Raw genomic sequence first — 17,125 nt, 5'->3', positions numbered from 1 at the left:
TTTTTTTAAAATGCAGTTTCTCCAACTCCACCCCAGACCTCCTTAGTCAGAAACTTTGGGTGGCCCCCACAAATCTGTCTTAACAAGGCCTCCAGGTAATTCAGAGGCATGATGAAATTTAAGAGCCATTGTTATAAATAGTGCCAGAATGAGCATTGTTGAGATATATATATCTTTCATGCTCAACTTTGCTTGCTTCTACAGGATAAATTCGTAGAATGGATATTGCTGGATTCAGTAGTTACAGCTCACCGTAGTTTTAAAACATGCGTTCAAATTCTTTGATGCTCTTTTTACTCACAGGTAGTGTGAGTCACCATGCCCGGTTATTTTTACTGATTTTCGTTTTTGTTTGTTTGAGACAGAGTTTCCCTCTTGTTGCTTAGGCTGGAGTGCAATGGCGCAATCTCGGCTCACTGCAGCTTCTGCCTCCTTGGTGCAAGCAATTCTCCTGCCTCAGCCTCCTGAGTAGCTGGGATTACAGATCCCTGCCACCATGCCTGGCTAGTTTTTTGTATTTTTAGTAAAGATGGGGTTGTACCATGTTGGCCAGGCTGGTCTTGAACTCATGGTCTGAGGTGATCTGCCTGCCTTGGCCTCCCAAAGGCGAGAGTGAGATAATCTTTACTAGAGACAGTTGGAACTCAAGTTGAGCTACAATAAGGGAAGACTCACTAGTGTCTTAAAGCCTCTCACAATAGTAAGTCCAGACTGGCTCATTGTTACTAGAGCCTCCTTAGAAGAGATGCTCTTCTCATCTTTCCCTTCTGCCAGCTTTCATCGTGATGCCCCTTGCCTCCTGATCACAGGTGGATGCAGTATGTTTATGTTCCAGGCAGGAGGAAGGAAGGGGAAGAGGAGCTGGAGGCTCTGTACCAGGAAACCTAAGCTCCTCCCCACAACCCTAAGTTGATGTCTTACCGGCCGCAAATGCATCCCATGCTGCCTCCAGCTACCAAGGAGTCTGAGGGAGTGAATATTTAATTTGGGGACATTGCCTTTATGAGTAAAATTGGAAAGGGATTGGAGTAGTTTTTGAAAGGAGCAATATCAGTCATTTTAGTGCCTATATGCTTTCACGCTCCCTTTAAAATTTGCTACCTCTGGAGTGTATTTTTTATTGGATATGGCAAAGTGTGAACTGAGATGTTTCAGGTTATTTTTCCCAAAAAAAGTCTTCTTATCTAAAGACCATGTATTTCTTCCTTACCAGTTTCAAACACATCTTTAGTATATGTCCAATAGCCGTATTAATTGCATCTGTTTCCAAATTCTCTGTTCTCTTTTCTTGTTAATTCTCTGCTACTGATTTCAGCATTGCACTGTAAATTGGTAAAGATTTATCATTTATTTTTACTTCGAATTGCTCTTTCTTGTTAAGCTTTTCCTACGTATTCTCCTATGTTTATATGGATAAGCACTGGCATCATTTTGTCAAATTCTAAACACTTTCCATTTCAATTTTGAGTGAAATCATGCTGAATGCTTATTTTATATTACACTTTAATCTTCAGGGTACAATGTCTTTTACTGCTTTTATAGAAGGATTGTTTCATAAAGTTTTGTAATGGTGTATTATTTGTACATAGGAGAGCTATTGATTTTTAACTTTATAATCACCTACCTTACTGTCTCTCTTATGGTTTCTAATCATGGGTTGATACCATATAGCCGGCAGATAATGATATTTTGTCTTTCCAGCTATCCTGTATTTCTATTCTCCTCCCTCATTGCATTGATAAATACTGTAGAACTTTAAATAATTATGATAATAGTAGGAATTCTGTCTTGATTCTTACTTTAAATGTGTCTCATGTTTCACTGTTACATCTTACGTTGCCATTTGATTCAGAATATGTATCTTGTCGGAGTATCTACCTAGTAAATTCATTTTCAGCATCTATTGAAATATTTATATGTTTTTTTTCCTTGACTTACTAATATTCATTTAATACAGAATGATATACAGGAGTTTTACATTTTATATTTTTATACCCATCAGCCTTTTTCTTTGTTTCCGTTGAGGCTATGTGTAGGCAGGCCTTACCGAAACTGAGATCAGTTCTGTATTCATCTCTATAGTTGTCTAATCCTTTTTATGGTCTCATTTTTTTGGTATTTAACTCAATAGAAGATGGAATTTCTTTTGGAGTAAGATATGGATAATTTTTACCCATCATCACCAGACTATTAATTGAATGATCTATCTCTTTCCCATCAAAATGAGTAGGAGGTTGTTTTTTCATTTTTGTTTTGTTCTACTTTGTTTTTAATGCCATGTAGAAATAGGATCTCTGTGTCAGAAGAAAGGATCCCACTTCTGATCCCCTTTGGCCTGTCACTTAGTTTGATACATCCTGTGGCAGGTTAATAATTAGCACCATGACCTCTTTACCTTGAGGGAGAGCTATTGTGGTAAAAAATGGGTAGTCTTTTAGGCTGAAAATAGCAGCTCCTTTTTTTTTTTTTTTTTTTTTTTAATTTATATGTATTACCTCCCACATTCGTGGAATTTTAAAGAATTCCAAATTGCTCTGTGTTATTTTCAGATATCATGATACTCACTGGTGTGTACTAAAGACTCAGAATTTCTGATGAGCTGATACCTCCTTTGCATGCATTCCAAGCTGGGCATCATGGAAAGCTTAATGTGTTACAGGGGGTTGGTGAGCATACCTGGCAGGTTAAGCTAAATGATGTGAAGTTGCCACCCCATTACCCATGCTCACCACCCAAAGTCAGTTCCCACTTGGAATGCAGAGACAGTGAGAACCTGTTGACAGGCAAAATGTGACCTCTGAAGCCCAGAGGGCAGTTCCCATTAACAGCCGTCAGATGTGTGTCCTTGGATTGCCTCAAATAAGCCAATGAATAGCAATGCCAAGTGCCTTCTTTCCTTCACATTCGTATATGTGCATCTTTTCCTACACAGTTCTCAGCTTTCAACTAGAATACAGAACTTTCATCTTCTCTCCGGTGGACCTTAGTTAACACAATAACTTTTCCTTCCTACTTTTCCTTCCTGGCCATCTGATGGTATAGGGCAAAGGACACTTGATTTATGTAGCAGCCCCTGATTCCATCCCAAGATTTTAGATATTTGCCTCATTATCTATCTACTTAAGTATATATATAGAGAGATCCATTTCTGATAATATAAAAAATATATGCTTATTGTAGAGAATTTAAAAATACAAAATAATATGAAAGAACATTTTTAAACTGCCCTTAATAATACTGTCTACAGATAGCATATTGATATATTTCCTCTCAGTTTTCTAAGTACTTATAAACATGAAGTGTATGTTCAGAAACTAAAAAAATTTTATTCTCATCTCACACTGTCTTTAATTACCTTCCTGTTTGTGTTTCTGATTAGAAGGCTGCCATGGAGGTAAAAATCAAATGATTCAAGAATTTGGTGTATGGAGTGAACTATTTAACTGAAACGTACTTCATTCTAAATAATCATTGGTAGAAAATGTCCTTTATCCACTTACAGCTTTTCCCAAATTTCCTATTGGTTTGCTGTAATTTGTATTGTTTTATAGGAGCATTTTATATAATAGATATTATTTGTATATCTAGAATGTTCTGGTTCTGTGTGTTTCCAGTGTTTGTTTTGGAATTTATTATAATTCTGCTAACTCTTACCACTGATTTGAAATGCTATTTATCTCAGACATTAAATGCCTGAACATAAGAAATTCTATTTGGGGCTGTCTATTATGTCCCATTAATTTGTCCCTGCAGAATTGTCACACTGCTTTGTTTATTATAGCTTTATAGTATATTCTAGAACCTAGTAGAGCAAAATCACCTTCCTTTTCTACATTTACTTAGTTATTTGTACCTTTAATTTCCTGGATTAACTGCAAAATCAGTTTGACTTTTTAAAAAAAACCCAATGAAAATATATAGACTAATTTGGGGATAATGGATATATTTACAATATTGAATATTTTTATTCGTTCACCTGCACTGTTTTCCTTGTTACAATTTAAGGTTTGTTCCCTGACATTGTGAATTCTCTCCCAACAAAAAGTATATTTTCCAAATATCCTTTGATGTTCTTATTCATTTTTATTCTGGCTGAACTTTAAAATCACTTTGCTAAATTCTGCTAAGCCTGTTGGGAATTGTTAGAATCGCCTAAAATTTGTTAATGAATGTGGGAAGAATTAGCATCTTTATAATAATTGACCTCTTCCGGGAATGTGGCACATCTCTTTCTTTAGTCAAAATGTCTTAAAGCTTTGGAAAAGCAGATTATTCTCTTGAATTTATTTTACACATTTCTCATTAATTTCTTTTCTCAATATTTTATGCTGTTTTCTACTCCTGCCAAATTTTTAAGTGATCATTGTGGACATAAAGCCACTGGATGGAGGGAAGGAGGAATAGATGGATAATTAGTTATGCATTTGTTTTACCAACCAATTCAGTGCATACATTAATTCCAATAGCTTTTGCATTTTGTTCTTTAGAGTTTGCTGAGTAGACAGATCATCTTTTAATTTTTAATCCTTTATAACTATCACCACTTTCATATATCCTGGGACAGCCATACTTTCTGAACAGCACTTAAAAATTTTAAGTAAATATAGTGATCATCTTTATTTATATATTTTTGTAATGAGAATGCCATTAGCTTTCCATCATTGGTATTAGATAAAATGCTGGCTTGAGATATTTTCAATATTACTTTTAGGAAAAGGTGATGCAGTTTATCCTGTCTGTTTTGATTTAAACTCCCTTTTTTTGTCGTCTCCTTTCATCTTTGCCTGTTCTCCTACTATGTGTTTCTATTATTTTCTTTATCCTTCCAGCCTCTTAAGAATGCTTTGCAAGTTTTTATTCTTTTCTTAAGGTTCTTGTATTAAATCAACTTCAGAGGAATCATCAGCCTTTCAATCTGCAGGATGCTTTTCTACTCTTCTTGGTTTTATAGTATTTCTTCCCCTGGCTCCACTTAGGCTCCTTTCCTCTTCTTTCTTCTTGGATAGTAGAGACAGCAATTCACAGCTAAAGTTTGGCAACAGACAAGGTGGATGATTTCCTACTGGCTCACCCTGCGTCATGTGCAGGGAACTGAGAGTCTCAACAAAAAATGCCAAGCACCACTTGTATCCAAGCAGCAGATTAACATAGACATACATGGCCTACGCCAAGAGACTTAGTAGTCACATAAGTAATTTTCGGGGCATGTTGTTCATTTCGTGTAAAAGCTCAACTACTTACCTTTCCCAGAGGAAAATCAGATATCACAGAACCTTGTCTTTGCAAAATTATAAAGTCAAGTCTCTTCAAACCTCCCTCTGGCTGAGGAGCAGAACATTTAATTTCTTTCCCTTATGTGCGTGGCCATCTCGATGATGAGAGGGACATTCTTAACCCCTCCTACCCCACTTGTTTCTCATTAGTGCACATTCTGACACATGCACTAATGAGAAACAAGAAACACTCACACCTGTCTTGCCCGGTACCGGTTCCAGGGCTCTGGGAGTCTCAGTGCTGCCAGCTGTGTTTTGCTTTGCAGGACCACACCTCTCTGGATACAGTGCTCTAGTCTCTGTCCTCCCATTTTCTGTTATTATTTGACATAAGTAGAATGAAAAGAACTTCAGAGAAGGACAAAAGGTGCCACCTTGTACTCTGTATCTGAGGTTCACCCTCTGATATTAGATAAAACAGCAAAACCTCAAAAAATTAGGACACAAATATCAATATTTTACCCAGAAAAGTCTGTTTCAAACTGTTATAGATTTACTCATTCGTGTAGCCATTCATCACTCAGCAAATATATACTGAGTGCCTGTGAGGTGCTGAGTCCTTGGAATGTGACAGGGAGCAAAGGCTAACCCAGCCACTGCCCACCTAGAGCCACCTCATTCAATCTAATAATCACACACAAAAAGTAAAATCACAACGATGTACGTGAGAGATAAAGGTTATGTAAGATAACAGAAGACAGGACAAGAAAGATTTCACCAAAAAATAATGATCAAGAAGAGACTTCCAAAGAGTGAGTAGAAGTCTTCTCCATTATTTTATATTATAAAAGAAAATATACCAGAAATCCAGCACTTAATCCCTTGAGTAAGAACATCACTGTATGTTGAATAGCCTTTGCATTTTGGAAAGTGTATTGTGCTTTTCTCATTTTGCTAGCATTCACCTGTGGGGTTTGCTGGTAGAATCTGAGGCCTGTTCTTGCAATGGTGTGCGTGTATGGAATTACCCCATAGCGTCAGGAGAAACATCCTCTACTCTAACTGAGCAGCAGAGCTTGGAAGCCCGAAACCTGATGTGACACAGTTCAAATATAGGCCTATCCAGAAGAAAGAAAAGTAGGCATCTGGTTTTCTTAAAAAACAAAACAAAACTGATACATTGTTATGGGGCTAGAGATTGTCTTGGAACGCAGTCTGTGACCAGCACAGGCCCTGGTGACAAGCATGGGAGCTGAGACAAGGGCTCTGTTTCCTGTCTTCCCCCTCAGAAATAGGCTTGCTCTTTGCTATCTATGGGGATTCCACACACAATTTTCTTTGTGAACAGCAGAGTTTTCTTGTTTAGAAAATAAAGAAAAATAAATTAACTAAAACTCCCTGCTGTCAAACATTACCTCTAGCAAATATCTGTAATGTCCAATATTGACACAAGTCAAAGGTTATGGGAATGAGTTCATTGTGTGCTGTCTAAAAGGGCAATAAATAAGAAAATGTATTGAGTGTGTGCATGTTGAAGGAATTGGATCTTTTCAAAACGAATTGAAATTGAAAGGTAATTAGATGGGGGTAATACAGGAAGATATGAGGACAGTGATAAAGTGACACTGAGCATTCAAACTGGGGAAGATTTTCTGCACTAAACCTCCATTCCTGCGAGGGTTCCCTCAGATTGAGACTTTATTATTCTCGAAAAATATTGAGGCTTTTGAGGATAAATGCAAACCTAAGTGATGGATGGAAGCTTCTGAAGTAAATATGTGGGAGGGTTACTACCATCTGAGAATAAACTATATCAAATGGAAAAAAAATACAGAGTGACTGTGGAAATTCACATTTTCATTACCAGGTGAAATTGACTGAGTCCTGTTAGTGATATACAAATAAATATGTACTTATGATGAGATCTTATCTAAAAGAAACAGAAACATATTACAAAGCACAGGGAAAAGTGGATGCCTGCAAATGAGTCATAACACCTGTGTGGGCAAAAGAAAAAAAAACGATAGAAAATTCTATGGTACGGATTCCAAAAGCAAGTTCCTGACATCCAAATGTTAGAGCCGCAGGAAGTACATAGATGGTGATTTCAGGGTTTGCTTTTTACTTGTGAGAATTTGCTTTGAGAAAAGAGCACAGCTGCCAGAGGCATTTTTAACTTTATTTTTTCTCTGACTTTCCTTTCTAATCCCACTGTTGGAAACTAACTAAAGCTTACTAGCAATTGTCAAGAACTTTTTGGTGAAGGGTATAGTTCAGTGAATTCAGGTACTTCAAGGTAGATGACGTCTTGGGTGAGGGAGAGGGATTTTTCCCCAAATCTCCCAACTCAAGGTATGCTTCCAGGAAAGGATGTCTCAGACTGAAGCCTGCTAGAGAGTTGATTGGTGATAATAAGAAGGCGCACACAAAAACCTTACAACTTGCTCTATAAGTTTGGTGTAATCCCAGCTCTGTTCTTTTGGGGACTCGACTTGCCCATCCTTGGAAGATGTCTTTGGGGCAGATGTGGCAGTATTTTCATAGAAGGATTCAACTGACCTCGTTGGAATCACATCAAAAGACTAGACTGTCTTCATAAACACTTTACCACAGGACTGGTCAAGTTCCAAAATCCCAAGGGCTGCTGCCCAAAATATAATTATTGGGATACCTTGATACTTAGATTTTTAAATTTTGTTCATACATTGGCAGAAGTATGCACACATTTTTTGGAGTGGGGAGGTTTTGCTTCAGGTATCTTGAACACTACTTATTTTATCAGTGAAAAATCATGACTACCATCCATGATGCTGCCACAGCAGCCATTTATGTTGATGAGAGAAGTAGTTGGCTAAGAGCTTCTGGTAGCTGGTTCTGCAGCGTGGGCTTACATTAGAGTCCATGAAATGCTGCTTAGCCGCATCCCCACCAGTCTGTGTAGCCCTTGTTAACGTATTGCAGATATTAACAAACAACCCGTAAGGTGTAAAATAAAATGACTATTCACATGCTTGTTATACTAGTAGTTAAATTGTAGATGACACCCTTTTAAAATTATGTATTTTGTTTTTATTTCTTATAAGCCTTTTGCTATATTAATCTTTCATGAAATTAAGGGAAAAGTAACAGGAAAATTATTTGGAATGATTTTCCCCCCACAATAATGTTCCTTGTGACAACTGGGGTTTACTTCAGGTTATCTGTAAAGTTGTTTTCTAAGACAGTAGTGTCTTAGAAAACAGCAGAATAACCAATGGTTTCCAGACATTAGTGTGGGTTTCTGGAAAAATCTCACATAACTTTACTACCAAGGAACGCTGAATGGCAGGAGAAATTTTATGCTCAATTTTTAGCAAAATTAGAAATTACTGAGCAGTGAATTGGGTCAGTAACTGCACTCCTCAAGGCTGGCATGACACTCCCCTTTACCTTCAAAGAGATTACTAATGAACAAGTATATTTCTATAATTTAGTTCCTAGCGTCTAGCTTAGCTGATACAATTTAGATTACTTATTTAAAATTCTCTAAATTTTTTATCTGTGTATGTAGAGATCTAGATTCTATGAGCATTTAAGAAACTGCAATAACATTGAAAAAGTCAATGTTTCATTGAAGTATTCCTGTAGATACATTAAAACTATTAGACTATCACTGTATCAGAATAACCCTAGAGAGTTTGTTAAAAACACGCATTGCTGAGTCCCACCCCCAGAGTTTCTGATTATTTCTGTCTGGAGTTGGTCCAGGGATTTATATTTCTAACCAACTCCCAGACAGTTATTTGAGAACACCTGGTCTCCATGCCACCCTTCCAGGCCCTCTCACATTATGAAATTTTACATAGTGTTCTGAGGATCCTTATTTAAGCGATAATACATAACATAGGGGGAAATATCTTCAATCATAAAATTGTAGAAAAGAAAACTAGTTCTCTAAGTGACCATTCTATATTGGTTTTCAATAAATACTCCATTTTGCGCATTGCTCTAAAGAAATACCCAAGACTGGGTAATTTATAAAGGAAAGAAGTGTAGTTGACTCCCAGTTCCACATGGCTGGGGAGGCCTCAGGAAACTTGCAGTTGTGGCAGAAGGGGAAGCAAGGACCATCTTCACGTGGCGGCAGGAAAGAGAAGTGCATACAGGGGAAATGCCAGGTACTTATAAAACCATCATATCTTCATGAGAACTCCCTTACTATCACGAGAGCAGCATGGGGGAAACTGCCTCCATGATCCAGTCCCCTCCCACCAGGTCCCACCTGGGATACATGAGGATTGTGGGGATTTCAACATGCGATCAGATGTGGGTGAACACAGAGGCAAACCATACCAGCAAGGAAGGCTTATGACTCAGTAACACAGGGAAAGCATCTTTTCCTGAGACTGAACAAACATAGTTCAGATACTTTATTTTCTAACACATTCTTAAGATCGGATACTATGCCAGTTACAAGTGTGAAAATTAAGTGTAGAAGTGATGAAAATATTTGGGATCTTGTCAAATAAAAGATGCTTTTTTTTTTCTTTGCCTTTGCTAACATTATATGTAAATGACATTTCTAAAATTGGCACAAATGAGAGATGAGTTGGGTGTGGGTAGCCAACTTGGAAAGAAAGGAGAAATACTCAAGTTTTGGGGAAAGCTCATAAGAGAAACATAAGAACTGAGATATAAGTAAAAACTATGCATTTTAACTGAGGCTTGTTAGCACATGAAATATTACAGCAATCATTAATTTATAACTCGAATTTAATGAAAAAATGATCAGCTTATGCAACATTAAATACATTTCACCACATGCAAAAAAAATTAAATTGGACCTTATCTTACAACCTATGGAAGAATCAACTCAAAATGGGTTAAATACTTAAATGTAATATAGGGGAAATCTTCAGAAGATTTGTCTTGGCATTGATTTCTTTGATATGACACCAAAAGCACAGGAAACAAAAGGAAAAACAGACAAGTGTATTACATCAAACTAAACAGCTTCTGTACAGCAAAGGAAATGAGCAACAGAGTCAAAACAACCTATGTGAAATGGGAGAAAATATTTGCAAACTGTGTATTTGATATTTGATATTGATGTTTGATTATTTGATACTGATTTGATATTTGATATTGATAAGGAATTAATAATTAAAATATATAAGGTACTCCTATAATTCAAGTTTAAAAATCTGATTTTAAAATGGGCAAAGAAGTTGAGTAGACATTTCTCTAAAGAAGACTTACACATGTCTAACAGGTATATCAAAAGATACACAGCATCACTAATCAGGGAAGTGCAAATCAAAACCACAATGAAGAATCACCTCACGTAGGTTAGGATAGTTAGAGTTTAAAAAAAGCAGAAAATAAGTGTTGCTTTGATGAAGCTGTGGAGAAACTGGAACCCTTGTATGCTATTGGTGAAATTGTAAAATGTTGCAGCCACTATGGAAAACAGTGTGGTAGCTCCTCAAACAATTGAAAACGGAAGTACCATAAAATCTAGCAATCCCACTTCTAGGTATATAGCCAAGGAAACTGAAACCAGGATCTCAGAGAGGTATCTGCACTTTCATGTTCACTGAAGCATTATTCGCAGTAGCTGAGACATGTAAGCAACTAAAATGTCCGTCAACAGATGACTAGGTAAACTAAATGTGCTATATATACATAGTGGAATAATTTCACCTATAAAAAGGAAGAAAGTCTTGTCATATGTCACAACATGGATGAACCTTGAGGACATGATGCTAAGTGAAATAAGCCAGTCACAGAAGGACAATTATTGTGTGATTCTGTTTATGTGCAGTATCAAGAGTAGTCAAACTCCTAGAAACAGAAAGTGGAATGGTGGTTACCAGGAGCTGGAGGGAGGTCTATTCTGTAGGTGTAGAGTTTCAGTAATGCAAGGTAAGAAAGTTCTAGAAAGTTGCTGCACAACACTGTGCTTACAGTTAACAACACTGTACATACACTTAAAAATGTAAGAGAGTAGATCTCATGGTTTTTGACACAATAAAACATTTTGATCTTAATATTTATATAGCTTGAATTGTTGAATACACATGGTATATAAAATAAACATAATAAGACACTTGTTAAATGAGATACAGGTTCATGTATGCTGGAATATTGTATGACCTGGACTTTTTAACTCCTATAGGTAAAAAAAAAAAAAAATCACATCCTTTGAAAAGTGATTTCAATTGCCTGATTTCAAAGTGTTATAAGAGACTGAGAGGCAGTCACAAACCTTTTTATCATCAGATCTAAGCCATTTCTAGGGAAGAGGAAACCAAGACTCTCCCTCTCAGACCTTACCGCAGTTGACAGTTCTCTTCCCAGTGTCCTCACGTCCACAGGAACTTGAGAATGAAAGCAGAGAAGGAAAGGATGCTTCCTGAACACCTCCTTTGTTTTGGCACTTTATACAGGGTGTCTCCTCTGAAGTACCCTCTGAAGCGAGCAGGAGCTGACCAGGTGCTCCTCTCACTGAGTTCCTTTGACCTTCTGTCAGAGCCAGATGCCATAGCCACCCTCAGGACTCCTGACAGAATATCTTATGTCCCTAAAAAAAGTATGGAAGTATATTTAAATTTTGATTAACTTGTAAGTCATTACACAGCCACACACAACATCAGCTTTACAGCAGAAACTTAAAAATTTTCTCAGCAGGAGAATGTTTAAACTGATTTTTTTTTTCTTGAAGACCAGTGTGATAGTATAAACTGAATTTCTAATTTCTTTAAAATTCTGAAGTGGGAGCTCAAGTGGATGTATTTCATTTTAAATGGAAACACAAACATTAATGATGAGAAAACATTTTAAGTGTTTTATTATGCAGCTTTATATGGAGCCTGATGAATTACAAAATGGAAGGAACAGAAGATAAAGATATTGGTATTGTATCATGGTGATTTCTTTTTAATTTTGTTTTTTTATTATAATAAATTATAATTAAATTATAATTTACTTGTGTGATGTAAATGAATAATAGGTCTCCCTATTAATGATGATAATCAAAAATGTTTAAGCAAAGAGAGACAAATTTTAAGGAAAGCAGACAGCAGTGTTTCCGTGTGTTCAGTGGAGCAGCCTGTTTGGACAGGTTTGTACTTTGATTAGCAAGGAGGTTAATGTTGCTGTCCACTCTGTAGGGCTTTAGGGTAGTTTCATGTCATGGTTGGCTGCGCTCCTTTCTCTCATTGTCTAAAATTGCAAAGTAATTCTCTGCTCACTCATCACCCGCCTGTTTCTGCCTTGCCCCCGTGTCTCCACAGATCATTTTGTGTTTCTCTCCAGTTGGTCACACGCTGAGAGTTAGAGCTCGGAAGTTCCCAGCCATAGTTAACTGCACGGCTATTGACTGGTTTCATGCGTGGCCGCAGGAGGCCCTGGTCTCTGTCAGCAGGAGGTTCATTGAGGAAACCAAGGGAATTGAGGTACGCCGTGTCAGCCTGCGTCACGCACAAACTCACACCAAAAATCCTCGGTAGATAAGTACTTTTCAAAAACACATCTCCTGTCAGAAAGCTGTCCTGATTTAAGATGTTAACTTATCTGTTAGTTTACATTCTAAGGAATACGATGGCTGGCCTTTTCTCTACCACGTTGAGGATGTGCACACATGTGTGAACACAGGCACAAACACAGCACTTGAGTATATATATTCTCACTCATGCACTGACTCACTCAAAGTAATGATCAAAGTCCAGGATCATTACTTCCTTGAATCATAATGGGGTTTACTGATTATAAATCCTTTAAGTCTGAACTAAAAGCCCAAACAGAAGTATAGTCACTGTAGCCATGCTTCTTAACGAAGTAATTGCTTCTTAATGAAGTAAGGCAGTTCATTGTGATTATTCTCATAGTATCGACAGTTGAAAAATCAGCCCCCATATTCCATAACCACCAAGTCAAATAATATATCTGCTTATTTGCTTTACAGACTTATGTTTTATGGGTTATTTTGTCATTCATGTCTTCATGATGAAATGTGTACCTCCCATGGCATTCTAACATGGTTGTACAAAACAAAACAACAGAAGCTTCAAGCATTCAGACTGAAAGGAAAGAAGGATATAGCTATGAAGTTACTTAGATTTCCTGGAGATGAAATTTTATTCCTGTCTAGTGCCTTTCTGATTACATGGCTTTTAAAAGTGATTGTGGACATTTCCCAGGGAGCTTTGTCTCCTCATTCCATTGAGTGATAAGGTGAAAGTTTCCTAGAATAGGTCAGACACTGAAGTTGACTCTCAGAGGCAAACACAGAACTGGAGATATGTAAAGAATGATGTCTGTTCCTAGTTGAAAGGTTATCATGAACAGGTACAACCCACTGTAGCCCCCGCTTACTCCAAAAGGCATAACTGCCGCAGTTCCAAAGGAATCCTTTTACATTTTGTTGTGTGTTGTATCTTTCGGTGGCCATATGGTTAAAAATCTGGTCATATTTACATATTTAATTGTTTGTATGCAGCTAGCTTTATTGTTCATAGTATCATTTTCCTTTGCTTCTACTAAAAAAAAAAAAGAAAAACAGCTATAGAGTTAAGTACACATGCAAGTATTCTGCGATGCCTACAGAATTTTGTGGAGGAAGACCTCCTCTCCTTTAGTCTTTTCCTGAAACGTTTATTAATCTAATTATTTGGTGCTGGATTGCTAGGGAAGAGCTGTCAAGCAATGTCTAATTTGGAAGATACTTATATATAGTACAGGCTTTAGGCTATTCAGCTACCCACCCTCCTTGTCTCCCCTACATTTACACTTAAAACATTTCCACAAATAAATGAAAATAAGAAATGATCTCTTCTAAAGTCTGCCAGAAATATTTTGTACTTTAACGTCTGGAAAATCATTAAGTATGACAAATAATAATCATAAATGTTAACACATATTTCTTATGCAGTTGCCAGGTCTGTTGCATTACTGGAATTCTCTAGGGCATCATTTTATCTTCTCATAGTTACAAGAAGGGTTCACCATGTTGCTTTATTAGAGGGAGACAGTCAGTATGAATCTTCTGATAGCAAAGTTCTGCTTCATCCCGGCTGGTTGGGTAGGAAGAGAGGGGGCCACAGCACTTTGTTTCTGCCTGTTACTTTCTGAAATATTAGGAAATTAGAGCTAGTAGCATGGTTTAAGTTGGCATTTGGCACAGTGCTTTTTAAAGTTCCTTCGCTTCGCTACTCTGTGCAGGCTTTTTCGTGTTCAGGTGGGCGCCACTTTGAAAACAGCTAAAGGAGCTTTGATATGCCAGTGACCGTTGACATCTGCTGGATGAGGCAGGACTTGCATCGTGTTAAGTCAGAGGGCTCCTGTCAGGTGCTCAGCTCGATCTGATGGTGTCATAACGCCTCCTATAGGATGCTGAGTGCCAAATAGGAATTTTAGAAGCACTTTAGCATTTCTGTTGAACCGAATTGTGCCTCAGAATCAATTAACCAGCTGATTTCATTTCAGCACAAGGTGCTTATTTAACTTTCTTACCTTCTTAATTTGTTGCGAAGGAGCAATGATTATAATTCAGAGTAAATTGTGTCCATATTCTTCTAAAAACATGTGGTGTCTTTTCTGTAGAGGTCAAAAACAGCTTTTAAATTTTTTGAATGAGCACTAATTTGATCACTTTCTTCGTTTTAATTTCCTTTCTTAAGACGGAAAGTTATCAGCATATTTTAGGCCCTTCTTAATTATTGACCTTGTTTGCTGAGTCTGAGGTACTTATACAAGGTGACCCCCTTAGGCCAGAGAGAAAGGATTCATTAAAGGCAAGCAGTTTGGTGTGTGTTGACATGTAATTTTCCGTCAGTACACACTCAGTACCCAAAGATACGGGTTGACTGCATCTAAATAAATGTTTGTGCTATTTTTCTGTTACCTGATACTGAACTGAATGACAGCTGACAAACAATGACCAAAACAGTTTGACACTTAAGTATTTATCTGAAGACTTTGTGTCAATATACACTGCTTCTCCAAGGAGATTTTGAAATGAAGTTGGGAGGTGGTGTGTAAGGAGTGAGAGAAGAAAAAGCTCTCTGGGTAAACCTGGGAACAGGGTTGGAAAGGCTGTGAGAAGCTCATTGGAGAGAGAATTGGGTGAAGATCTTACTGATGAGTACATGGGTTCTACAGCAAAAAATTGAGAGAAGCTGGGGTATTGAAAGACCAGTGATGTTTTTGCTTTTCAGGATAAAATGCATCGTAGACATATTTGAAAGCAAGGCCAGATGAAAGGAGAAGTTACTGAATGGAAGTGAAAGTGAGCTGTCTGGTGAAGGAGTGAGATGTTGGTTGGTGTGGAGTGGATCTGAGCAAGGTGAACGAGGTCATCTTTTTGGGCACGTTCACCAACTGATGAGTTAAAATCCTCTGTCCTTATGTGGTACCACTTAAAATAATGACAGAAACTCGGTATCAGCAGCTTTTTCAGGGAAAAGCGGTTATACCCCATGCAGTCACCTCTTCAGTCATTGCACAGTTTGGTATCCTGTGAAGGACACGTTTTATTACTGTTTTCCACAACTGATTGTGAGAAAATCCAGTCTAAGAAGAAAGTTGTTTCTCCAATGGTCTGTAAATTCATTTTTTAAATGGCATGACAAACGCAAAGGTTATAAAACAACATATTTGTCAGTGGTAGCTATATTAGCACAGTTTCTATTAATGACTTTCAGCACAATTCTCACTTTGAAATATAAATTAGAATTATTCCCTTTGAATAAAAAGTAGAAGGATAACCTTAAGCAATAGAAATTCTGTGAATTTGAGGAAAATAATACTCTTTTTTAAGGAATTTTGAAGCCATTTAAAAATACTAAGACAAAAACAAATGCAACGACATTTATCTCGATTCTGCCCAGTTCTTACACTGGCCTAAGCATATTGTCACATGGCTGAGGGAAGACCCAGGTAGTTGTTAACGTCCTTCCCCATTCTTCAGGCCTCGACCTCATAAGTAGGGTCCAGACTTTGTAGCTGCCTAGGAATCTAGATGTGCCTATTCAGCTGAAAGTGTAATTAATTCAAATGGAGCTGTCACTATAAGTTTGTAGTTTTGTGGCTTTTCTCTAGGTTCTGGCCTCACCAGAACCAGCCACAACATTCACACCAACTCCTGCTTTGTCTTCTTCTGATAAAAGAGGTAGCTGGATTTCTTTTTTTCTTTTTGAGATGGAGTCTCACTCTGTCACCCAGGCTAGAGTGCAGTGGCATGATCTCGGCTCACTGCAACCTCCGCCTCCTGAGTAGCTGGGACTACAGGTGTGCACCACTATGCCTGGCTAATTTTTGTATTTTTAGTAGAGACAGGGTTTCACCATGTTGGCAAGGCTGGCCTCAAACTCCTGATCTCAGGTGATCTGCCCGCCTGAGCCTCCCAAAGTGCTGGGATTACAGGCGTGAGCCACTGCACGCAGCCTGGGTTTCATTTTTCCCCCACTCCTCCTGAGTTCTCAATTGCCCCCTTGTTTTAACTTTCTGGCAGAGAACTGTTGAAGGTGCCCTTTTCAATGACCGTAATCTCATCTAGGAAATTGTTGGCTTCTTCTGGACTTTGTCTTGCCTCTGACCAGTACTCGAGCTCCAGAATTAAAGACAAAATACAAAAAGCATAAGCACATAATGGTATAATGTACTCACCAAACAACTCAAAACACAAAACTAGCATGTGATTTAGAAAACGACGCTTGTTGGGGCCGGGCACGGTGGCTCATGCCTGTAATCCTAGCACTTTGGGAGGCCGAGGTGGGTGGATCACGAGGCCAAGAGATCAAGACCATCCTGGTCAACATGGTAAAACCCCGTCTCTACTAAAAATACAAAAAATCAGCTGGGCATGATGGTGCGTGCCTGTAATCCCAGCTATTCAGGAGGCTGAGGCAGGAGAATTGCCTGAACCCAGGAGG

The 17,125-nt window shown here is 37.9% G+C and overlaps 1 protein-coding gene across 1 annotated transcript in view; it reads left to right on the top strand.

Moving 5' to 3' along the window:
* Positions 1-17,125, top strand: part of DNAH11 (dynein axonemal heavy chain 11) — a 406,504-nt gene that overhangs the window by 256,024 nt on the left and 133,355 nt on the right. Inside the window, exon 55 of the mRNA XM_032287021.1 lies at positions 12,488-12,649. Within this exon, the coding sequence (XP_032142912.1) occupies positions 12,488-12,649 (162 nt within the window). The remainder of the gene's footprint in view (positions 1-12,487; positions 12,650-17,125) is intronic.

Source organism: Sapajus apella, unplaced genomic scaffold (genome assembly GCF_009761245.1).
Source record: "Sapajus apella isolate SASKATOON/1434 unplaced genomic scaffold, GSC_monkey_1.0 scaffold19, whole genome shotgun sequence".
NCBI classification, from domain to species: Eukaryota; Metazoa; Chordata; class Mammalia; order Primates; family Cebidae; genus Sapajus; species Sapajus apella.
The sequence above is the reverse complement of the archived record's forward strand: the minus strand, read 5'-3'. Positions and strand labels throughout refer to the sequence as shown.